Source organism: Pongo pygmaeus, chromosome 14 (genome assembly GCF_028885625.2).
Source record: "Pongo pygmaeus isolate AG05252 chromosome 14, NHGRI_mPonPyg2-v2.0_pri, whole genome shotgun sequence".
Lineage (NCBI taxonomy): Eukaryota > Metazoa > Chordata > Mammalia > Primates > Hominidae > Pongo > Pongo pygmaeus.
Window position 1 is genome coordinate 32,660,442 of NC_072387.2, and position 24,649 is coordinate 32,685,090.

At 39.6% G+C, this 24,649-nt stretch overlaps 1 protein-coding gene across 1 annotated transcript in view; it reads right to left on the bottom strand.

The window, feature by feature from the left end:
* The window catches only part of LOC129011229 (phosphatidylinositol 3,4,5-trisphosphate 3-phosphatase TPTE2-like), an 87,119-nt gene extending 64,883 nt beyond the window's left edge, over positions 1-22,236 (bottom strand). Inside the window, exons 1-6 of the mRNA XM_054445978.2 lie at positions 22,209-22,236; positions 18,484-18,537; positions 16,061-16,114; positions 14,754-14,807; positions 12,313-12,366; positions 3,751-3,810 (exon numbers count right to left, since the gene is read on the bottom strand). Coding sequence (XP_054301953.1) covers positions 3,751-3,809 — 59 coding nt within the window. The 5' untranslated portion in view covers position 3,810; positions 12,313-12,366; positions 14,754-14,807; ... (1 more) ...; positions 18,484-18,537; positions 22,209-22,236. The remainder of the gene's footprint in view (positions 1-3,750; positions 3,811-12,312; positions 12,367-14,753; positions 14,808-16,060; positions 16,115-18,483; positions 18,538-22,208) is intronic.
* Positions 22,237-24,649: the final 2,413 nt, after the last annotated feature.

Sequence of the window (24,649 nt, forward strand, 5' to 3'; positions counted from 1 at the left end):
GCCCCTTAATCTGTTTCAGTGTCCTCTGAAACTATACCAAGTAAATACAATTGAGACTTTTTTGGTTAAAAAAAGTGTACTATGTAAATGCAGCTTCAAGCAGTTATGTGCAGAGTTTGCAGGGAAGTAACTATGACTCAATAAATCCATTTCCAGGAAAAGTACTGTTCACACTCGGGAGCAACAGACAGACACTCCAACATGCAGCAACTCAAAGCATATTCTCCATGTACCTTTCCTGAAAACAGTTACTCAAACTGCTTGAGTCAGCTGAGCAATGAATCAAAATGAAGAACATAGAAATAAGGAAGATGACTTACAGAGAAAAGATGGTAAATAATAAAAACTCAGAATTAGTTAGGTCTAAATAATAATTGTTAATGTAGGATAAAAATGTAGCAGGTGAAAATGTAAATAAATGATTCTAAAAATAAAGATAAATAATATAAAATCATGAATAATAGTATTGATTTGAATTTTTAGGCATTCTTACACTAGGATTCAAGGTGTGGAAGAAGATAGAAGTAAAGGCAGGTCGCATTTCTTATCTTTCACAGGTGCAAGTCCAGTTTTATTCTCGATATTGATGGACAAAAATGGTATAATTATGTTTTCTAAACATTTAAATATAAACATTGATAGACTAGAAATGGGCTTCTGACTTGCATATCAATAAAAAATGCAAGGGATAAAAACAAATCAAGTAATAGCAAAATATAGACAAATTTAAAAAGAAAATATCAAAGTGTTTTTAATAAAGAAAAAGATGATAAATAAAACCAAACATACCAGAAATCACAAATACAAACATATTACTCTCATATTGCATATTGAGAAATACTCTCAGATAATTTTGAAATTAAAGGCATTACATGCTATACACGAGAGACAAAATCTAAATTTAAATGGCAGTTTAAAAATAAAGAGATAGGGGCCAGGCACGGTGGCTCACGCCTGTAATCCCAGCACTTTGGGTGGCCGAGGCAGGCAGATCACGAGGTCAAGAGATAGAGACCATCCTTGAGCAACATGGTGAAACTCCGTCTCTACTAAAAATACAAAAAATTAGCTGGGCATGGTGGTGCGTGCCTGTAGTCCCAGCTACTCAGGAGGCTGAGGCAGGAGAATCGCTTGAACCTGGGAGGCGGAGGTTGCAGTGAGCTGAGATGGCGCCACTGCACTCCAGCCTGGTGACGGAATGAGACTCTGGCTCAAAAAAAAAAGAGAGAGAAAAAAAGATATGAGATACTAAACCTTAAAACACTAAAAGTTCCAATATTAATATCAAAGTTGAATTAAAAGCACAAATATTAACTATGAACATGACTCATTTTTTATCAGTAGAAGGTGGAAGCTACATGACACTAACAAGACCATGTTTAATGAAATGGGATTTGTATTGATGGCAGGTGCTATCTCTCCCACTGGACACATTTTTCTCTGGTACAGACTCTGGGGGTAGGGAGGTGGCCATGATAACAAAGCACGAAAAACACTGTAGTGACTCTGGTCTTCCTGCTCACTCTAGATCACTAAAACAGGGTAAGGACAATACAGGGGGATGACATGCTCATGCTGAGAAAACTATGAGTCACTTAGGAGAAAAGTAAATTTCTACACTTTATACCTTAAGACAAAGTAAATTCAGGGCAGATATTTTATTTAAATGAAGAAAATAAATTCAAAACAGAAATTTTGGTGAATATATTTAAAATCTTGGGGTAAGAAGGACTTTCTGAGAATAACATTAAAGGCAAAATCACAAAGAAAAGTACAGATACATTTGATTACATGAAGATTAAATAGTTTTATATAGTGAAAAGCAAGACAACCTGAGAGAAATTACTTATATTACATAAAATAGAAAAAGGATCAACAGATTTAACTTTTTAGTCCAAAGACAGAAAAGGGTAAATGAAGGTGTGTCAAAGAATGTGCATTAGAACAAATATATTTACTAATATCAAAGAAACCAATGATGGCTAGTGTAAAGTGTGGGAGGGGAGAAATGTACACTTTGCATCTTGATGCTAAAGCACATATCAATACCAATAGTGTCACAATCATTCCCTTTGACACAGAATTTCCACTTCTGAGAATTTATAACAAGCAAATAACCAACAATATACAGAGATTTAGCCTCAAATATATTCATTTTTTGTAACAGTTAAAAACTTGTAAAAAACTTAATTGTTCAGCAATATCTGACTATTAAATAAATTATGGCACATTTACATCATGAAGTATTACACAACAGTTACAAATAATGTTGTAAGTGCACATGAATATATATTAACAAAAAATATAGTCATGATGTTATTAAGTAATAAAGTTATTTACAAAAGAATAATAATAAGTATGGTATCATATCTGTAAACAAAACAAGTATATGCTTAAAGAACTTAGAAGTGCATGCATCAAAGTTTAAGAATGACTATATGTGGGTAGATTTGTTGATTGTATTTTCTGATTTTCCTTTAATGAACTCTTATGTTATTTTCAGTTTTTAGAATAAAACCTATTTACGGAGCTACAGAGTTTTCAAAGTACTTTTGCATGTTATTTTAGTTTTATTACTAATTTTTTACAATACAATATCCAGTACATAGATAGCATTATAACCAGTTTACATTTGAATAATCTGAAAGTTAAAGAGGGTTAGTGACTTGCTGAGTATCAGGTGAATGAATATATGATGTCAAAGCCAAGCACTGATTCCAGCTTTTACTATAAATCCAATATCATCCCCCTGGTATGAAACACCAGCATTTCTCACAGGGACTACTGCAAATTCCTCCGATACCTATGTAATGAGACTTTGTAACTTAAAAATAAAATAAAACGAAAACCTGCTTTATTTTGTTTGGAGTGGGGAAAGAAGGAAATGCTTGCCTTGCTTAATCTGTCTAATTTTGCTTCAGCCCTGGGCAGCTCCGTTACAGAAAACGTATAGCTAATTTGCAGACACACAGTTTAATTCAGTGGCAAATTCAGGGTAATTTGAAGAACTATTTGTATTTGCCCTCTTTGCTTCCAATCTTTGTTTAGACACCAACAGCTTACAACCACAGTGAGTTAACTTCCTCTATGGCAGTACTTCCTCTCCAGCATTGACACAAGCTGGAGAATGGTTATACAACTGGGCAAGAAAGAAGCAGAAGAAAAATCTCCCGAATATGTCTGCAGTTCAGACACAAGCCAGTTTAAGAATGTATTGTTTCATTACAGTGAGTACATGATAAAATGCCTTCAGGTCAGTGCAACAGGAAGTACTCTAGTGAGATTAGAAACAAATAAGAATAAAATCCCAATGAGCATAAAGAGGTCTTTAGTCAGCAAAACATGTTTGCTTTTGCTATCAATACTATTTGCTCATAGGCAAAATCTACAAAATTGGGAATCACACAATATCCAGTAAAAATGAGAAATGTTCATTATTGATGAGTTAAGTAGCATTCCGCATTCCTGTTTTTTTAAGAAAAAACTTTTAATGGAATTAATTTCTTCTAAGAATACTTTTTACATTTTCAAACTAGAAGAACATTTATTTCTGAATGGATGGAATTTTTTTTCAAAATAATACTTGTCTAAGAATTCAACTGGAGTAAATAAGGTGTACCCTCCCACCCATATATTTTGATATCTTTCCATAGTTTCCCTTTGTCCTTCTTGTCTCAGTGTAAGCCCTGTTTAACTAAAGATAAGAGATCCATCAATGGCTCCCTCCTTTCAAACTTCAAACTGACTTACTCATACGAAGCAACATTTTCAGCATCTTCAACTTCAAACTTGGAAAGTTGTTCTAACATACTTTAGCCACCAGAAAAAAAAAAAAGCAAAAATATATCATTAGATATTTGCTACACAAAATAGTGATGAAAAATATATTTGAATAACAAGAATCCCATGAATCTAAAGGATATAGTAAACATGACTTAGCTCACTGGAAGACCTAAAATTTAAGAAAGAAAATTACAATCATTAACCAGAAACTCTTTCCTCATGGATATTCCTAACACTGAATTTTGCATATTTTTATCTTCTTTTCTCTCTCTGTCTCTTTCTATATATATGCATATAAAGATATATAAAAGAATATGTACACAGATATATAATACATAAATGTGTATAGACATATCTCAAAGACATTGTGGGTTTCATTCCAGACCACTGCAATAAAGCAAAAACTGCATTAAGCAACTCACACAAATGTTTTGGTTCCCCTGTGCATATAAAAGTTATGTTTACCCTACACTGTAGCCTGTTAAATTTGCAATGGCATTATGTTAAAAAAACTTATGTACATACCTTAATTAAAAATTACTTTATTGGTTAAAAAATGCTAATGATCACCTGAGCCTTTAGCAAGTCATAGTCTTTTTGCTGGTGGAGGGCGTTGCCTCCATGTTCATGGCTGCTGACTGATCAGAGTGGTGGTTGCCAATGGTTGGAGTGGCTGAGGCAATTTCTTAAAATAGGACAACAATGAAGTTTGCTGTAGCAAATGACTCTTCTTTTCACAAGTGAGAATTAAGTGGTGAAGCCATCAGGTCCTGGACTTTGTTGAAAGCCTTTTTATTACTGATTCAATCTCGTTACTTGTTTCTGGTCTGTTCAGGTTTTCTATTTCTTCTTGGTTTAGTCTTGGTAGGTCGTATGGGTCAAGGAGTTTGTCCACTTCCTCTAGGTTTTCAAATTTATTGTAGAGTTGTTCATAACAGTCTCTAATAATTCTTTTTATTTCTGTCATATCTGTTATGAGGTCTCTTTTTTTGTTTCTAATTTTACTTATTTGGGTCTCCTCTTTTTCTTAACTAGTCTAGCTAGTGGTTTGTTGATATTTTTAAACCTGCTTTTTGTTGTTAACCTCTTGTAATTTTTGCCTCAATTTGTTTATTTCTGTTTGCTCTTCATTATTTATTTCCTTTTAATAATTTGGGGTTGGTTTGTCCTTACTATTCTACTTTCTTGAGGTAGAATTTTTATTTGAAAGTTTTCTAGTTTTTCTGATCCAGGCATTTATTGCTAAAAACATACTTCTTAATAACTGCTTTTGCTGTGTCCCTTATGTTTTGGTATGTTGTGTTTCCAGTTATATTTGTTTCAAGGAATTTTTAAATTTCATTCTTAATTTCTTTCTTCACTCATTGTAACTCAAGGGCATGTTGTTTAATTTCCATATGTCTGCATAGTTTTGAATGTTCCCCTCGTTATGAATGTCTAATTTTATTCCATTGTGGTAAGATAAGATACCAGATATAATTTCAATTTTTAAAAATTTGTTGAGACTTGTTTTGTAGCCTAACATATGGTCTATCTTGGATAATGTTTCATGTGCTGATGAAAAGAATGTGCATTCTGTAGCTGTTAGGTGAGATCTTCTGTATATGTTTGTTATGTCCATTTGGTCTATGGTGGAGTTTAAGTCTGATGTTTCTTTGTTGATTTTCTGTCTAGATGATTTGTCCAATGCTGAGAGTGGGATACTGAAGTGCCCAACTCTTATTGTAATGGGGTCTGTCTCACTCTTTAGATCTAGTAATATTCGCTTCATATATCTAGGTGCTCTGGTGTTTGAGTGCGTACATATTTATAATTATACACATATTACAATTATGTTATATTTCTTGAATTGAACCCTTTATTATTACATAATCATCTTGTTTGTCACTTTTTATGGTTTTTAACTTGCAGTCTGTTTTGTCTGATACAAGTATAGCTATTCTTGTTCACTTTTGGCTTCCATTTGCATGGAATATCTTTTTTCATCCCTTATCAGTCTATGTTTCTTCACAGGTAAGGTGAGTTTCTTTTAGATAAAATATAGTTGGGTCTTTTTTTTAAATCCACTCAGCAAGTCTATATCCTTCATGGGGTATTTAATCTATTAACATTCAAAGTTATTATTGGTAGGTGAGGAGTTACTTCTGACATTTTATTGTTTTCTGGTTGTTTTGTATATGTTTTGTTCCTTTCTTCCTCTCTGTTTACTTTTGAAGTTGGGTAGTTTTCTGCAGTGATAAGGTTTCATCTCTTTCTCTTTCTCCTTTAAATATTGACTCTAACAGTGACTTTTAAAGTTTTGCATGTTTTTATGATGGTGGTTATCATCTTTTTACTTCCAGATGTAAGACTCCCTTGGGCATTTCTTGTAAGGCTGGTCTAGTGGTGATGAATTATCTTGGTTTTTGTTTATCTGTGACAGATTTTATGTCTTCTTCATTTGTAAAGGATAGCTGTGTTGGGTATAATATTCTTGGCTGAAAGATTGTTTTTTCTTTCAGAACTTCGACTATATCATCCCATTCTCTTCTAGCCTAAGGTTTCTGCTGGGAAATCAGCTGTTAGTCTAATGGGGATTCCATTATAAGTGTGTTACTTTTCTCTTACTATTTTAAAAAATTTTTGTCTTTGGTTTTTCACAATTTGACTATAATGTCTGGGTTGAATGTATTTGGGGTTCTTTGATCTTCCTGGAACTAGATGTCTAGCTCTCTCTCAAGAGTTAGGAAGTTTTATGTTCTCATTTTATTAAATATGTTTTCCTCACATTTTCTCTTCACTTTTCCTTCTGGAATGCCCATAATATGAATATTTGATCAAATTAATGGTGTTCCATAAATCCTGTAGGCTTTTTTCATTCTTTTTTATTCTTTTTTGCCTGCCTGTGTTATTTCAAAAGACTTGTCTTCAAGTTCAGAAATTATTTCTTCAGCTTGTTCTTGTCTGTAAAGTCATTGATTGCATTTTTTCCTTTCATCCATTGAACTGTTTAGCTCTTAGGGCTTCTGTTTGGTTCTTTTTATGATATCTGTATCTTTACTGAATTTCTCTTTCAAATCATGTTTTCCTGATTGACTTGTCTATCTGTATTACCTTACATCTCACTGAGTTTCCTTAAGACTATTCTTTTTTCTGTCATTTCCTATGTTTATGATTGGGGTCTATTACTGGATAATTATTATTTCCCTTTGTAGGTGACATATTTTCTTGCATTTTCATGGTTGATGTGTTTCTATGTTGAGTTCTATGCATCTGGTGAAAAAGTCACTTATGGAGTAGGTTTACTTGTATGAATTTATTTGTATGAACGGGTCTTGGGTGTCAGTTCACTGGGGTATGTTGGCCTTGCTTCTACATGGATGTAGTAAGTGTAGTCTCCATGTAGTTTATTCAGCTGTGATCCACACTAGTAACATTTGCAAGTTACTCAGTGGCCTAGGCTAAGGAAGTTTGTGGTGATGGTGGTGCAGCTTTGCCAGAGGTGGGCTCACTAGGCTGTTTCTCAGGGTAGGGGTGTGTGCAGGCATACAGTGGGTCAGAAAACTTGGAGTATGGCTTTATGCGGCTGGCCATGGTGCTGTCACTCTAGCCAGGAGCATGGGGATGCAGTTGCTCAACCAGGGCATGCCTGCCAGATGTGCCTTGCAGGACAGTTTCTCAGGCCCAGGATGCTGGCACACAGCTGTTTGCTTGGCCTGGAAGCATGCACTCCAGGAGTGGCCTGAAGGGCTGTTTCCCATACCTGGTATGTGGGTACACAGCTGCTCATCTGGCCCGGGGTCAATCTGCTGGGGGAATCTCATGGGCCAAATATATTGCCACATGGCTGCTAAGCTAGACTGAAGATCTCCTTGCCAGGGCTGGCCAAGAGGGGGTGTTTCTCAGGCCTGGGATATAGTCAAATGACTTCTCAGCTGTCCTGGATGTGTGACTGCTGGGGGTAGTCCATAGGGCTAGTCTAGCTCAGGATGTGGGCACACTGCTGCTCAGCTGGCCTGGGTGGTGCCTGCCAGGGGAAGCCCAGGGGACTGCTTCTATGAGCCAGGATGTGGGCACGAGGCTGCTCGGCTGGCCTAGGGGCATGTCTTCTGGGAGTAGCCCATGGGGCTCTTTCTTAGGTCCAGGACATGGGCATTCATGGCTGATTGGCTGGTCTGGAGGTGCATCTGCTGGGAATGGACACAGGACTGTTTCTCAGGCTCATGAAAGGTTGCACAGCTGCTTAGTTGGCCTGGGAGTGTTTCTGTTGGGGGTGGCCTATAGGGCTGTTCCTCAAGCTGGGATGTAGGTATGTGGCTGCTTAGTTGGCCTGACAGTCTGCTGGCCAGAGTAAACTCCCAGGGTTGTTTCTCGGCCCTGAGACTTGGGCATACACAGCTGCTTGTCTCTCAGGTCTGAGACACAGGTGCAAGGCCCACTCGGCGGTGTGCCTGCTGGGGACAGCCTGTGGGACTGTTGCTCAGGCCCTTATTAATGGCAGAGGGCTCCTGGGCAGGCCAGGAGCATGTCTGTGGTGGATGGGGCCTGCAGGGCTGTTTCTCAGGTCCTGAGCATGGGCTCATACTCTGCTGACCTGGGGGTGTATCAGCTGCTCAGAGGCTTAGGGGCCTCTCCCACTTGGGAGAGGGCATGTAGTGGTTTGGCTGGCTTAAGAGTGAGTTTACCCTGGATGGGACTGCAGATTATTCCTCTGTCTGGAAGTGTGGTGGTGGGGGTTGATTTCCCTGCTCTGCAGTACTTGAGTTACAGCCAGTCCTGGGACCAACCTCCACACAGCTGGGATTGTGGTTTTAACCCACCCATGTGGGCTTGGTGTACTGAAGATAAAGCTCCAGCGCTGGAGAGGCACAGTGGCTACTGGCCCCCAGAGGAGGGCACACTCAAGAGATGACTCTGGTCTCAAGATGGTGCTGTGTTGCTGCAGCTTACGTCTCTAGGGGTGGGAAGTCTTCACCTTGTACTCCTAGTCCAGTGCATGCAGCTGTGTCAATTCTTGGTAATACTCCAAATTGGCCTGAGGGCTTGCAAAGACTGTGAGATTCTCCTGTTGTAAAGACTTTGTGTTTGCGATGGCAGTAGGGCTGGTGGGGATCTTCTGCTTACCTTCACCCTGCAATGAGAAGTACCTCCTGTCTCTGGGCCAATTCAATCCAGATGGGGGAGAAGGGGCTGCAGAAGCTGAGTGCTTCCATTCTGTGGGGACTTCCAGTCACCAAAGGTGTGTCTCCACTCCTTTGCTGCACTCCAGGACTATGCCTTTGATACTCCAATCAAATGTTAGATGTGTATTTCTTGCCTCGGTTCTTTCTTGTAGGGGAGATGAGCACCAGGCATCTCTAGTCACCCATCTTGCTTGATTTAGCATAATTCGTAAGGGCCCTAGGATTTTCAGAATAGTCAATGATTGTTGGCGTCAACATAAAGTCACCAGCTTCATTAGCCCCTAACAAGAGAATTGGCCTGTGCTTTGAAGCTTTGAAACCATGCGTTGACTTCTCCTCTCTAAATATAAAAGTCCTAGATGGCATCTTCTTCCAATAAAAGACTATCTTGTCTACACTGAAAATCCGTTGTTTAGTGTGGCCACCTTCATCAATTATCTCAGCTAGATCTTCTGGATAACTTGCTGCTGCTTCTGCATCAGCACTTGCTGTTTACCTTGCACTTTTATGTTATGGAGATGGCTTCTTTCCTTAAACCTCATGAACCACCCTTTTAGCTTCAAGCTTTTCTTCTGCAGCTTCCTTACCTCTCCCAGCTTTCATTGAATCGAAGAGAGTGAGGGCCTTGTCCTGGATTAGGCTTTGGCTTAAGGGAATGCTGTGGCTGGTTTGATCTTTTATCCAGACCACTAAAACATTCTCCATATTAGCAATCAGACTGTTTTGCTTTCTCAACATTTGTATGTTCACTGGAGTAGCAGTCTTAATTTTCCTCAAGAAGTTTTTTGGCTTTTTTGTTTTGTTTTTGTTTTACATTCACAACTTGGCTGAACTGGTGCAAGAAGTCTAGCCTTCCTCACAATCATTTCTAGCTTTTGGTTTAAAGTGAGAGCCATGTGACTCTTCCTTTCACTAGGACACTCAGAGACCATCATAGGCTTATTAAATGGCCTACTTTCAATATTGTTGTGTCTCAGGGAATAGGGAGGCCCAAGGAGAAGGAGAGAGATGGGGGAATGGCTAGTCAGTGGAGCAGTCGGAACAAACATGTCATTGATTAGGCTTGTCATCTTAATATGGACATGGTTTGTATTGCCCCAATACAATTACAATAGCAACATCAAAGATCACTGATCACAGATCACCACAACAGATATGATAATAAAAAGTTTGGAATATTGCAAGAATTATTAAAATGTGACAGAGACACAAAGTGAGAACATGCTGTTGGAAAAATAATACCAGGAGACTTGCTCAATGCAGGGTTGCTACAAACCTTCAGTTTATAAAAAAGTAATATCTGAGGGGCAATAAAGTAAAGCACAATAAAACAAGATATACCTGCATACATACACACATATGTATATATAAACTATATATGTATATATACACATATATATGCTAAAGGATATATACATATATGTTTACATATATACATACACACATGCTCATATATATTAAAGGATATATATATGACTACCGATGTTATTAATTTGGGTCAGTGCTAAAGAATATATCTATATATATAGATATGTATATATAGATCTATATATACACATTTAAATATGCACATATATAGACATATGTATATAGATATGTGTATATATATACACAAATACATATTTATGTATCTCTATATACTACATATATAGATAAAAGATATATCTGTATATATATACACACAGACACATTTATACGTGTGTGTTATATGTGTCTGTGTGTGTAAACATATCCTTTAGCACTGACCCAAATTAATAACATCAGTAGTTTTCAGTGACACCACCATTGAAAGGTGAGTTGTATCAGAGAAAAATCGAAGTCGTGAAAGACTACTGATGTCATTTTATCTGGGCCAGTGCTAAGGATTAAAAATGTACACGTCAGGTCAAGTGACTTCAGAGACATACTTTTCTAGTTGAAGTTATGTACAATTGCTCTACATTTATAAACTGGTTGAACTCTGAAAATGTATATGTCAATGATTTGGAATCTACTATTAATATACCATTTTTTCCTACGAGAAAACCTTATATTATGTAAAGGTGCTCTTGGGCCTTAACAAACAGTCTAATGAATCACAATTTAAGTGCAGTTGTTTATTACTTCATTTGTGAGTGAATTTTACCAATCTCAATATATCCCTCTCTTCTTTCTCTCTATATTTTGAAATCTCACCCATCATTGATGTCTCTAGCACATATTACTCTTTTTGATTCAATGGGGTAATAGCTAAAGGATTAAAAATGAAGATAGCAAGACTCCACATGTCATTTTAGACTTAATTTTCTGATACAAATTAGCAAAAATTATTCTACAATTCATAATCTAGTTACCCTGAAAAATTGACATTAATGAGTTATTTATTTGAAAACTGGTATTTAATTTTTCTCTGCAAATGAGGTTTTAGATGTTTGTAATTAAATTTTTTGGCCTGTGGAAAAAACTTAATGAATCAAGTTTGCATACATTTCTTTACTCCTAAACCTAATCCCCAAGTTACTGTTTCTGGCAAAATTTACATAAATTCAACTTCAGTTTGTAAATACCCACCTTGCTTGAACTTGTAATTTTCTGCCTTCTCACATTCAAACACCACCAGTAACTCTTCACCAATCATGGATGTCTCTCCTGCCCCTCAGATAGGGTTAAGTAACTACAGACCCAAGGCAGGGCCTCCATACAATCTGAGGGTGGATTTACCTTTGGGGCAGTAGCCTCATGTGGTAACAGATGGAGAGACCAGGGGTTTCCAAGGCATTTGACTGCTACTAACAAATGGTGAAAAGACAGTAACAGAAGCCTCTCTCTATAGTCTGTTTGTTTTTTTCTAAACAACTGTAAAAATGTGGAAGTTATCTCTACGTGATACAGTGAGATGATAAAGAAACCGTGTCAAGACACTCTGTATTATTGTGAACACTTCTGAGAGTGAATTCCACTAATCTCAGTCTCTTTCTCTGTCACTGTTTTCTGTGTGGTGTGTGTGTGTGTGTGTGTGTGCGTGTGTGTACATGTTTTTTGTTTTTTTTTTCATGTGACAAAGTTTCGCTCCAGCTGTCCCGGGTGGAATGCAGTGGCATGGTCTCGGCTCACTGCAACCTCCACCTCCCCAAGTTCAAGCAATTCTCTGGCCTCAGCCTCCCGAGTAGCTGGGATAAGAGGCGCCTGCCACCACACCTAGCTAGTTGTTGTAGTTTTAGTAGAGAGAGGGTTTCACCATGTTTGCCGACCTGGTCTCGAACTCCTGACCTCAGAGTATCTGCCTGCCTTGACCTCCCAAAGTGCTCAGATTACAGGTGTGAACCATTTTACCTGGCCATATTTACATATTTTATATGTGTGCATGTGTACCTATTTTATAACTCACCTATCACTGGGGCCGCGCTCAATGATGACTCCCGCCAGGTCATTTGGATTGGGACTAAAGGACAAATATGGTCAGAGTCAGACACATTGTGTTTTGCAACAAATAGCTACAGTTAGTCTATGTGTTATTCCCCAGTAACACTTTAATTATTCACAAGTATGTACATCACTAAATTGACCTGGGATGGTGTTTGTTTTTTATTAGAAATGAGGTTTCATATGCCAACAGTGAGTATCTTAGGCTGTGGACATAGCGATGCATACAGATCAAGTAAGGGTATCTACACCTCAATGTGTATCAGCATTCTTGGAGAGCATTTAATTCCAGTTCAAATTGACTTTCTAAGTCCCCCTTCCTATAATCCCATCTGAGTTCCTCATTCTCTATCACCTCCAATCACCTCTTCACTTTTCACCCATCCTAGTTGTCTTTCCTGCCCAAGAGATGCGGCCAAGTAGCTGGAGGACTCAAGCAAGGGCTCCATCCCATGTGAGGGTGGGTATGGGCAAAGGCAGTCAGCCTCACATAACAGCAGAGCTCTGGAGGGGGTGAAATAATTCCAGGGTTATTAGCTCTGTTCTTTGTTTTGGCTGGGATTTCTCTGATCTTTGTCCACTCCTATCTCCTTCTCGCTGCAAGCAGGATTCGCTTCTCCCTTGGTCCACACTACTAGCACAGTCTCATTCTCACAGAAAGGTAATGTGACAAACACTAACATAAAAAGCCTCCCTCTATGAGTTCCTCCCCATTTTCCTACCTCCATCCAAAAAACAAAAGAATATTGCATACAAAGCTCATTCTGAGAGGACTCTAGAAATAGTTTCAAGGGAACTCCTTGTTCCCATGGATGCTTGTCACACTCAATAGCCCAACTCTCTCTTGTGTGTATGAATGCATGTATGCATGTGTTTGTATATGCATAGAAACATGTATAACTGTATTCCTTTATACCACAGATTGCATTGGCCAGCCTATTAGAAGGTACTCTCAATTCAACACAGGGCCGTACCAAACAACTTAAAATGTATATAGTAAGACAACACGTAACTTCCTAGATGTAATAATTTCAGTTAAAAATAGTTCCAATTGCTTTTGTTTCTATTTGGTTTTGTTTGTTTGTTTTTTGTTATTGTTATTGTTGGTTTTTTGAGACAGAGTCTCACTCTGTCACCCAAGCTGGAGTGCAGTGGCATCATCTCGGCTCACTGCAACCTCTGCCTCCCAGGTTCAAGCAATTCTCCTGCCTCAGCCTCCCGAGTAGCAGGGACTACAGGCGCCCAGCACCACGCCTGGCTAGTTTGGTATTTTTAGTATTGACGGGGTTTCACCATGTTGGCCAGGCTGGCCTTGAACTCCTGATCTCGTTATCCACCCGCCCTGGCCTCCCAAAGTGCTGAGCCACCGTGAGCCACCGTGAGCCACCGTGAACCACCGTGCCTGACCTTGCAACTACTTTTCAACCTGTAAGCTGCCTTACCCTTACACAAGTCATGTGTGTATTCGGTTCTTTGGAATCTGCCATGCCATTTACCCTACACAGCATACTTTATATGATTGCAGCACATATTTTACACCTATCTGTGACCCACTGACTCAAGAGTTCACTCAAACTCTCTAACACTGGAGCTGGCCAATACATGACAGCCTTTTGTGGGTGAATTTCTTTTACATTCAACTCCACTGTGTAGGCATTCCTCCCTCTAATCCCATCTATGGCCCACTTCCTGGATCTCCCCATCACGTCTTTTCCTTCACCCATCATGCTCGTCTTTCCTGTCCATGAGACACAGGCAAGTAGCTGTAGGCCTGAGGAAGGGCTGCATCCAATGAGGTGCTGTGCTTGTGTTTGTGTTTTAGCACCAACCTCCTATGTTGACAGAGCTCTGGAGTGTGAGGGACAAGTTCATGTTCCATTAGCTCCATTCTTTTCTGCCCAGGGCTTCCCTGCTCCTTGTCAGCTGCTATCTCCTCCATGTTGCAAATAGGATTTTCTCCTCCCTTCTGTCAGTCTGGTAGGCTCTCAAACTCAGGAAATCTGAGTCCTTTAAGAAGCTGCTTACTAGGAACTAAGGGTGACAAATACACTAACAGGAAGCAGCAGCTCTCCTGTGACTTGCTCCTTTTTATATCACTCCATTAGAAAAGGATGCAATGTTACCTACACAGGCTACATGGAGAAGAATTGGAAACCCTGTTAAAAACCACTCTCTATGGCCATGCAGGCTTCTCAGAATAAACTCCACAAATGTCTGTCCATCTGTCTCCTTGTTGTATGTTTCCACTGTGTGCATGGGTTTGTTAGTGGATGTGTTTGAGAGAAGTGTGTACGGATGGACGCATGGATGGATGGATGGATATATTTGTTTATGTGCCTGTGTGTGTGAATACTTGTATGCTCAGTTATAGTTAGATAAATAAAGACACAGGTATGCACAACTCACCTTTCATTGATACGCGCCTCCAGGTTCTTGCCCGATAACTCAGTTGTGGGTGGACTAGAGCATGATAAATGAATACAGTCAGACAGGAGACACAATTCAAAATTTACTTTTCTTGTAAAACTAGCTTTCATTACTCTGCACATAAACCAGTTAAGTTCTGACTATTCATGTGTACAGTACTACTTGGTTCTGAAATGTCATTTTTTTTTTATTAGAAAGCAGGATTGATATGATGGCAACCAACATCTTAGGCTGGGGAAAATAGTAATGCTTCCAGATTTCAATAAACCTCTTTATTATGACCTCAGTCCCAATGCGTGACAGCCTTTGTGGTGGCAGTTATTTCAAACTAAACTCTTGTGTGGAGGTAGTCAGCCCTCTTATTTCATTGAATGTCCTGTTCCCAAGGCCCTCCATTACCTCCTTACTTTCACCCAGAATGGGTGGCTCCCCAGCCCCACAAAAAGAGTCAAGTAACTAGAGGTCTGACACAGAAGCACAATCCAATAGGATGGTTATTTGAGGTTTGGAGCACCAGCCTCCATTGTGGCAGAGTTCTGGAGGGTGGAGAACACCTCCAAGGCTCTTAGCTCTGTTGCTTTCTGCTGAAGGCTGCACAGTTCCCGGAGCACTCCTACCTCCTCCTCGCTCCAAACAGGATTCCCTCTTCCCTCAGCCCACACTAGTAGGTCTCATACACAGAAAATCAGAGTTTCCAAGGCATTTGACTGCTACTAACAAATGGTGAAAACACAGTAATAGACAGAAGCCTCTCTCTACACTCTGTTTCTTTTTTCATAAACAACTGTAAAACTGTGGAAGTTATTTATACGTGATACAGTGAGATGATAAAGAAACTGTGTCAAAGACACTGTATTATCGTGAACACTTCTGAGAGAGAATCCCACTAATCTCAGACTCTTTCTCAGTCACTGTTTTGTGTTGTGTGTTTGTGTGTGTGTGTGTGCACATCTTTTTATTTATTTATTTATTTATTATTGCGACAAAATTTCGCTCCTGCTGCCCCGGGTGGAATGCAGTGACATGGTCTCAGCTCACTGTAACCTCCACCTCCCCAGGTTCAAGCAATTATCCTGCTCAGCCTCCCGAGTAGCTGGGATTAGAGACGCCTGCCACCATACCTGGCTAGTTGTTGTAGTTTTAGTAGAGACGGGGTTTCACCATGTTTGCCAGCCTGGTCTTGAACTCCTGACCTCAGGGTATCTGCCTGCCTCGGCCTCCCCAAGTGCTCAGATTACAGGTATGAGCCATTGCACCTGGCCATGTATACATCTTTTATAACTCACCTGTCACTGGGGCCTCTCTCAATGATGACTCCCGCCAGGTCATTCAGATCGGGACTAAAGGACAAATGTGGTCAGAGTAAGATAAAATGTGTAATTCTAATGTTTTGCAACAAATAGCTACAGTTAGTCTATGCGTTATTCCCCAGTTACACTTTAATTATCCACATGTATGTGTATCACTAAATTGACATGGGATGGTATTTGTTTTTTATTAGAAATGAAGTTTTTATGCCAACAGTGAGTATCTTAGGCTGTGAACATAGAGATGCATCCAGATTAAGTTAGGGTATCTACACCTCAATGTGTATCAGCATTCTTGGAGAGCATTTAATTCCAGTTCAAATTGACTTTCTAAGTCCCCCTTCCTATAATCCCATCTGAGTTCCTCATTCTCTATCACCTCCACTCACTTCCTCACTTTTCACCCATCCTAGTTATCTTTCCTGCCCAAGAGTTGTGGCCAAGTAGCTGGAGGACTCAAGCAAGGGCTCCATCCCATGTGAGGGTGGGTATGGGCAAAGGCAGTCAGCCTCACATAACCGCAGAGCTCTGGAGGGGGTAAAATAATTCCAGGATTATTAGCTCTATTCTTTGTTTTGGCTGGGATTTCTCTGATCTTTGTCCACTCCTATCTCCTTCTCGCTGCAAGCAGGATTCACTTCTCCCTTGGTCCACACTACTAGCACAGTCTCATTCTCACAGAAAGGTAATGTGACAAACACTAACATAAAAAGCCTCCCTCTATGAGTTCCTCCCCATTTTCCTACCTCCATCCAAAAAACAAAAGAATATTGCATACAAAGCTCATTCTGAGAGGACTCTAGAAATAGTTTCAAGGGAACTCCCTGTTCCCATGGATGTTTGTCACACTGAATAGCCCTACTCAGTCTCTCTTGTTTGTATGAATGCATGTATGTTGTTGTATATGCATAGATACATGTATAACTGTATTCCTTGATATCACATGTTGCATTGGACAGCCTCCTAAAAGGTACTCTCAATTCAACATAGGGCAGTGCCAAAGAACTTAAAATGTACATAGTAAGACAACACATAGCTTCCTAGATGTAATATTTTCAGTTAAAAATAGTTCCAATTGCTTTTGTTTTGTTTTTTTGTTTTTGTTTCTTTCTGTTGTTGTTGTTTTTTGAGACAGCATGTCCCTCTGTCACCCAAGCTGGAGTGCAGTGGCACGATCTTGGCTCACTGCAACCTCTGCCTCCCAGGTTCTAGCAATTCTCCTGCGTCAGCTTCCCAAGTAGCAGAGACTACAGGCGCCACCAACATGCCCGGCTAATTTTGAATTTTTAGTAGAGATGTGGTTTCATAACGTTGGCTAGGCTGGCCTTGAACTCCTGATCTCGTTATCCACCCATCCTGGGCTCCCAAAGTGCTGGGATTACAGGCGTGAGCCACCGCGCCCGACATTCCAACTACTTTTCAACCTGTAAGCTGCCTTACCCTTACACAAGTCATGTGTGTATTTGGTTCTTTGGAATCTGCCATGCCATTTACCCTACACATCATACTTTATATGATTGCAGCACATATTTTACACCTATCTATGACTCACTGACTCAAGAGTTCACCGAAACTCTCTACCACTGGAGCTGGCCAATGCATGATAGCCTTTTGTGGGTGAATTTCTTTTAAATTCAGCTCCGCTGTGTAGGCATTCCTCCTTCTAATCCCATCTATGGCCCACTTCCTGGATCTCTCCATCACGTCTTTCCTTTCACCCATCATGCTAGACTTTCCTGTCCATGAGGCACAGGCAAGTAGCTGTGGGCCTAAGGAAAGGCTGCATCCAATGAGGTGCTGTGCTTGTGTTTGTGTTTTAGCATCAATCTCCTATGTTGACAGAGCTCTGGAGTGTGAGGGACAAGTCCATATTCCATTAGCTCCATTCTTTTCTGCCCAGGGCTTCCCTGCTCCTTGTCAGCTGCTATCTCCTCCATGTTGCAAATAGGATTTTCTCCTCCCTTCTGTCAGTCTGGTAGGCTCTCAAACTCAGGAAATCTGAGTCCTTTAAGAAGCTGCTTACTAGGAACTAAGGGTGACAAATACACTAACAGGAAGCAGCAGCTCTCCTGTGACTTGCTCCTTTTCACGACTCCATTAGAAAAAAATGCAATGTTACCTACACAGGCTACGTGGAGAAGAATTGGAAACCCCGTTAAAAACCACTCTCTATGGCCATGCAGGCTTCTCAGAATAAACTCCACAAATGTCCATCCATCTGTCTCCTTGTTGTATGTTTCCACTGTGTGCATGGGTTCGTTAGTGGATGTGTTTGAGAGAAGTGTGTACGGATGGATGCATGGATGGATGGATGGATATATTTGTTTACGTGCCTGTGTGTGTGAATACTTGTATGCTCAGTTATAGTTAGATAAATAAAGACACAGGTATGCATAACTCACCTTTCATCGATACGTGCCTCCAGGTTCTTGCCCGATAACTCAGTTGTGGGTGGACTAGAGGATGATAAATGAATACAGTCAGACAGGAGACACAATTCAAAATTTACTTTTCTCGTAAAACTAGCTTTCATTACTCTGCACATAAACCAGTTAAGTTCTGACTATTCATGTGTATAGCACTATTTGGTTCTGAAATGTCATTTTTTTATTAGAGAGGAGGATTTATATGATGGCAACCAATGTCTTAGCCTGGGGAAAATAGTAATGCTTCCAGATTTCAATAAACCTCTTTATTATGACCTCAGTCCCAATGCGTGACAGCCTTTGTGGTGGCTGTTATTTCTAAAACTAAACTTTTGTATGGAGGTCATCAGCCCTCTTATTCCACTAAATGTGCTGCCTGTAAGGTCGTCCATTACTTCTTTTCTTGGTCGTCTCTCTTGGTCCACAAGTAGGGTAAAGTCACTGCAGGTCTGAGTCAAAGACACAATCCAATATGATGGTATTTGAGGTTTCGAGTACCACCCTGTATTGTGGCAGAGTTCTGCAGGGTCGAAAACATTTCTAAGGTTGTTAGCTTTTTTCTCTTCTCCTGAGGACTTCACTACTTTCTGTCCCCTGCTGTCCTTTCCTGTTTCCAAAGAGGATTCTCTGCTGTCCTCAGCCATTGTCATAAAGTCTCACACATAGGGAGTCTGAAAATTATTTTTGATTGTTACTCAGAGTATCAAACAGACTAGTTAGAAAAGTCATTCTTATTTTGTGGTCTTCTTTTATCTAAATTCATTCAACAAGACATAAAGGCACCTTCATATCCTATAGTGAGATCACGGAGATAGATGTGTCAAAGTTTTTTGTTTTTCTACTAATGCCCTTGAATGGGAACGTCCCTAATCTCAACTTTTACATTTCTCTGCAGTACCTGTGGGTGCATGCCTTGATTTAATATGAGTGCCTATAGGTATATATAAATGGTATATAATTGTTTCCTCCTGTGCTCATATATCCTTATATCCATATTGATTTATTTGTCTCACAGTTCACTAATAGCTCCATTCCAAGGTACTGATTTGAATTTAGACTTGGCAGTGCTACCGAATTTAAATATATATATGTACAGTCCAACACCAATATGACATCCTAGACTTCACGTTCTGGTTTGAGTTACTCACAAGTGATGTTTAGTTCTTTACAACTGAATGAAGCACAAAGTAAGCATTTGGTGGTTTACTTTATTTCAAATTCAGCTGCAGTTTCTATATACAAATCCCCTTGACCTCATCTCATTTCCTGACACTAAAATCCCTTCATCAGTGCCTTGTTTTCGCCATTATAGGTGTCTTCTCTGCTCTCATACAGGGTCAAGAAACTGCCCCATACAATGTGGTGATGGGTGTGGGCTTGTAGTGTTAGCCTCACATGGTTGTAGAGCTCTGGGTGTGAGGAACCCTGCCAGGGCCATTAGCTCTTTTTTTTTTCCCTAAGGGCTCCACTGCTCCTTGTCCACTGCTACTCGCTTGTTGCTCTGCGTAGGGTTTTCTTCCCTTGGTCCACTCTAGTATGTCTCATACACAGGAAATCTGACTTTCCTAAGTATGTGCCTGCTACTAAGGGTGACAAGACAATAACAAGAAGTTTCCCTTTTTTGACCTGTTCCTTTTTATCCAATTAATCAAAAAGTTGGATAAGGGGCCTGCAGGGCCTATAGTGAGGAGATTTATAAATGGAGTAAAAGACATTCTGTATGGCCATGGATGATCCTGAGAGTAAGCACATAATCTTCATCTTTCTGTTGTTTCTCTCTCTCTCTTTTCTCTCTCCCTCTTTCTCTCTCTCTCTCCCTGTGTTTGTGTGTCTAGATAGACAGAAGTATGTACATCTGCATATATATTTCTTTAAATATTTGTGTATATATATTTTGTAATTCACATTTCACTGGTGGTTCTATCATAGGTCACTGATGTCAATTCTGTATGCAGGCTAAAGGAATATAAAAGTAGATAGTTGGACACACATGTAATTCTAAACTTACTTTTTGGATCAAACAGCTACAGATACTCTGTAATGTACTATCTGGTTGATATTTAAATATTCATGTGTATATCACTAATTCGAACTACGTGTATCTTTTTTTTTTTTTTTTTTTTGGCGGAGTCTCAATGTCACCGAGGCTGGAGTGCAGTGGTGCGATCTTGGCTCACTGCAACCTCCGCCTCCTGGGTTCAAGCAATTCTCCTGCCTCAGCCTCCTGAGTAGATGGGATTACAGGCATGCACCACCACACCTGGCTAATTTTTGTATTTTTAGTAGTGACAGGGTTTTGCCATGTTAGTCAGGCTGGTCTCAAATTCCCAGCCTCAAGTGATCTAGCTGTCTTGGCCGCCCAAAGTGCTGGGATTACAGATATGAGCCACCATGCCTGGCCAGTGGCATTTATTTCTAACGTAACTGCAGTCTGTAAGGAAACATGCCTCTTACCCCCTCTAAATTCTTGATTCCTAAGTCCCTCTGTCACTTCCTTACTTTCACCCATCATGGCTGTCTGTCCTGCCCAGAAGATATGACCATGTAGCTGTAGGCCTGAGTCAGGAACTCCCTACAAAATGATTGCGAGTTTGGGTTTGGTTTGGGGCACCAGCCCCACATGATGGTAGAACTGTAGAGGGTGAGGAACCCCTTACGGTTTCATGAACTCTGTTCTTTTCGCTGAGTGCTTCACTACTCCTTGTCGCCTGTTACCTCCCCATTGCTCCAAATAGGATTCTCTCTCCCTTTGGCCCACTCTAGTAGTAGTAGAGTCTCATATTTATGAAATGTCTCACAGGGAAACCTGAGAGGTTCCTAAGGGATTGGATACTACTAACTTAGAGTGACAAATATACTAAGAGGAAGAAGCATCTCTTTTATGACTTCTTCCTCTTTTATCCAATATGGTCTGAAAAAAAATAGAAAGTTATCTATAGATCCTACGGTGAGAAGATTTTGACATAGTGTCAAAGATACTCTGTATTTCCAAGGATATGCCTGACAGTGAATTTTACAAATATCAACTTCTCTTTCTCCTTCATTGTTTTATGTTTCTGTGTGTGTATGTGTATGCATGTGTGTATGTTGACAGAAGTATGTATTTATGTGTATATACGTATATATACACTTATGTGTATATAAATCTTTGTTTTTAACTCACATTTCATGGGTGGCTCTATCACAGGTTAGTACCATCAAATCAATTGGCTGTGGGCTGAGGAATTATAAAAGCATATTATTCAGATACAAACATAATTTGGACTTACATTTTTGGTCAAATAGCTGCAGTTACTCTAGACATAAGCTTGCTGATCTTAACATATTCCTGTATAGATCACTATTTGAACCTGGCATGTCATTTTTCATTAAGTATGAGGTTTTCCATGCTGGTAGTGAATATCTTAGGCCTGTGAAAATAGCAGTGCTTCCAGATTGAGGTTAAAGCTCTTTATTACCCTAGTTCTAATGTGTGATAGCCTTTTGTGGTGGCCTTTATTTAAAATTCCACTTCAGTTGTAGGTACATATTGCACTCACCCCTCTAAATTCCTGAATCTCAAGTCCCTCCATCACCTCTTTACTTTCACCCATCATAAGAGTCGTCCTTTTGCCCATCAAATACAGTCACGTAGCTGCAGGCCTGAGTCAGGGGCTTCAACCAGCATAAGAGTGGCTGTGGGTTTGGGACACCAGTCTTACGTGGTAGCAGAGCTCACTGGTGAGGGACATATCCAGAGGTGTTAGCTTCATCTTTTCTGTGTAGGTCTTCACTGCTCCATTTCTGCTTTTACCTCCTACTTTATTCCAAATAGCACTTTTCCTCGCTTGTTCCTTGTTATAGATTGAATGGCTTCTGAAAATCCAGTATTTGAAGTTTTAATTCCTGTAACTCATGATGTGACAGTATTTTGAAATGAAGTCACTGCCACCAATGTGATTAAGATGAGGTCATACTGGTGTAGGCATAATCTGATATAACTGTTACCATTATAAAAAGGAAAAACTTGCACACAGCAACACACACAGGAAGAAAGCTATGGTAAGAAGAAGGCAGAGATCTGGGTGATGAGTCTATCTGCCAAGGAATGCCAAAGATTACCAGCAACCAGCAAAAGCTAGCAAAGAGGTATCAAACAGATTCTCTTACAGCCCTCATAAAAAGCCAACCCTACTGACAACCTCAATTTCAGATTTCTAGTCTCTAGGACTATGAAATGATTAATTTTTGCTTAAGCCACTTGGTTTGTGATACTTTGTTAAAGCAGCCCTAGAAACTAATATAGCCCAACCTGGTACAGTCTCATACACAGGCAATCCAACAGTTTTCTAAAAGTTTTGGCTACTAGTCAACTCAGCTAGGAAGAAGTAGACTTCTTGTGACCTATTTATTTTGTATCCAACTAGACCCAGAAAGAACAGGATGTTACATACAGAAGCTGAAACTACCAGTACTTTAGAAAGTGTCCAAGAAACTCTATAGTTAACATTTGTGTGTATCTTTATGAACACACACACGCACAATGCCTTTTACTGATGACTCCATTATAGGCTAGTGATATCATTTCACTTTCACTGATGATCATGGGTTAGTGATATCCCATGGGGTCGAGCTAAAGAACTAAACTAAGTTGTATACAATCAAATACCATGTGAATGTGTAGGCTTGATTTTTATTCAAATTAGCTACAATAACCCTACAACTAATAAATTAGCCGTTCTGAAGAAAACAAACAAACAAACAAACATCCAATTTAGCCATTTGGAAACAATAGTAACCATCCTTGCCTGTCTCCGTAGACGACAACAGCAACTAACCAGGAGTAGTTACGGTAAAATTAGGAGAGCATTAGGCTGGCTGATGAAAACAGGGAAGGGCTGAAGAGCCATCCTTGGGCCTTCACTCCTCCACCTGCCTCCATCTCCGAAGCCCAGGTTACAAACCAGAGAGACTGTCTCCTCCAATGCTGCTTTGTTCAGGCGCTTCAAGGTGATATAGTTGTTTAATTAAACGAAATTTTCCCTGAGGTTGCCTCTGTACTTGAGTCCTTATGCAACAAACTGCAAGCTAACCTAGTGTGTAAACTAACAGCATAATTATGAATAGAATATACACTTGTAACAGATAGCTGTGTCTCAGTCAATTACAGCAGCTGAGCTTCAGTCAATTGCGGGTGGCTGACAGATTCGAACAAGACAAAACATCCAGCTGTAACCAGTTGTAACCAACAAAGCTGTTTCTGGACCTCACTTCCGTTTTCTGTCCATAATGCTGTCTGGCCACATTGCCAGCTTGCAGTTCTTCCAACTTGTTCTGGTTCTAAAAGCTTCCCAACTCACGAATCATTCTTGCACTATTAAACTCTGTTAAATTTACCTTGTCTAAAGTTTTTCCTTTTCACAACCCAGAGGAGTTGCCTGGTCAGTGTTTCATGGTTCCTGAGACTCTCTACCCTGGGGCACATCACTTCCCTTCATTTTAAACTTACTGACAATGACACAGCTTACGTCCTAGATTTCAGTGAGACTGACTATATAATTCCTGCTCAAACCAGGACACTTTTGAAAACAAAAAGTAGGTGCTATTTATAATTATGCTGCCAGAACAGCAGCAGACTGAGATTGTCCTTCAGTCCTTCCCCGATACAAATGACCAGAGTAGTTAACAGCCACAAGAAATCTGAGTTCACAAGCCAACATGACTAGATACCTGAGTAATACAACTACTGAAAAAGAAATACAACAAGCTGAACAACAGCATACCAACTGTAGCAAAACTACTGGAACACACTGACCGAGATTTTAAAGTAAGCATGACAAATATTCTTAAGGATATGAGGACACAAAGGAAGATGATGAAACATGAAATGAGAATGGGAGTCATAAGAAAGAATAAAAGAGAAAGCCTTAACTGTAAAAGTATAACTGCCAAAACATATAAATTGTTGAGGGAAAAATAGTAGTTTGGATACATGTGAAAAGCTAATTAATTTAGTGTTAGAAGATTAGAAACCTACCCAGAAAATAGTAGAAAAGAATAAAGAGAACATACTAAAGAAAAGACAAATGTTATGGAGGATAAAAACAGCCATCTAACATCTAGAATATGGAAATCTAAGAAGAAATGAAAACTAAAAATGCAA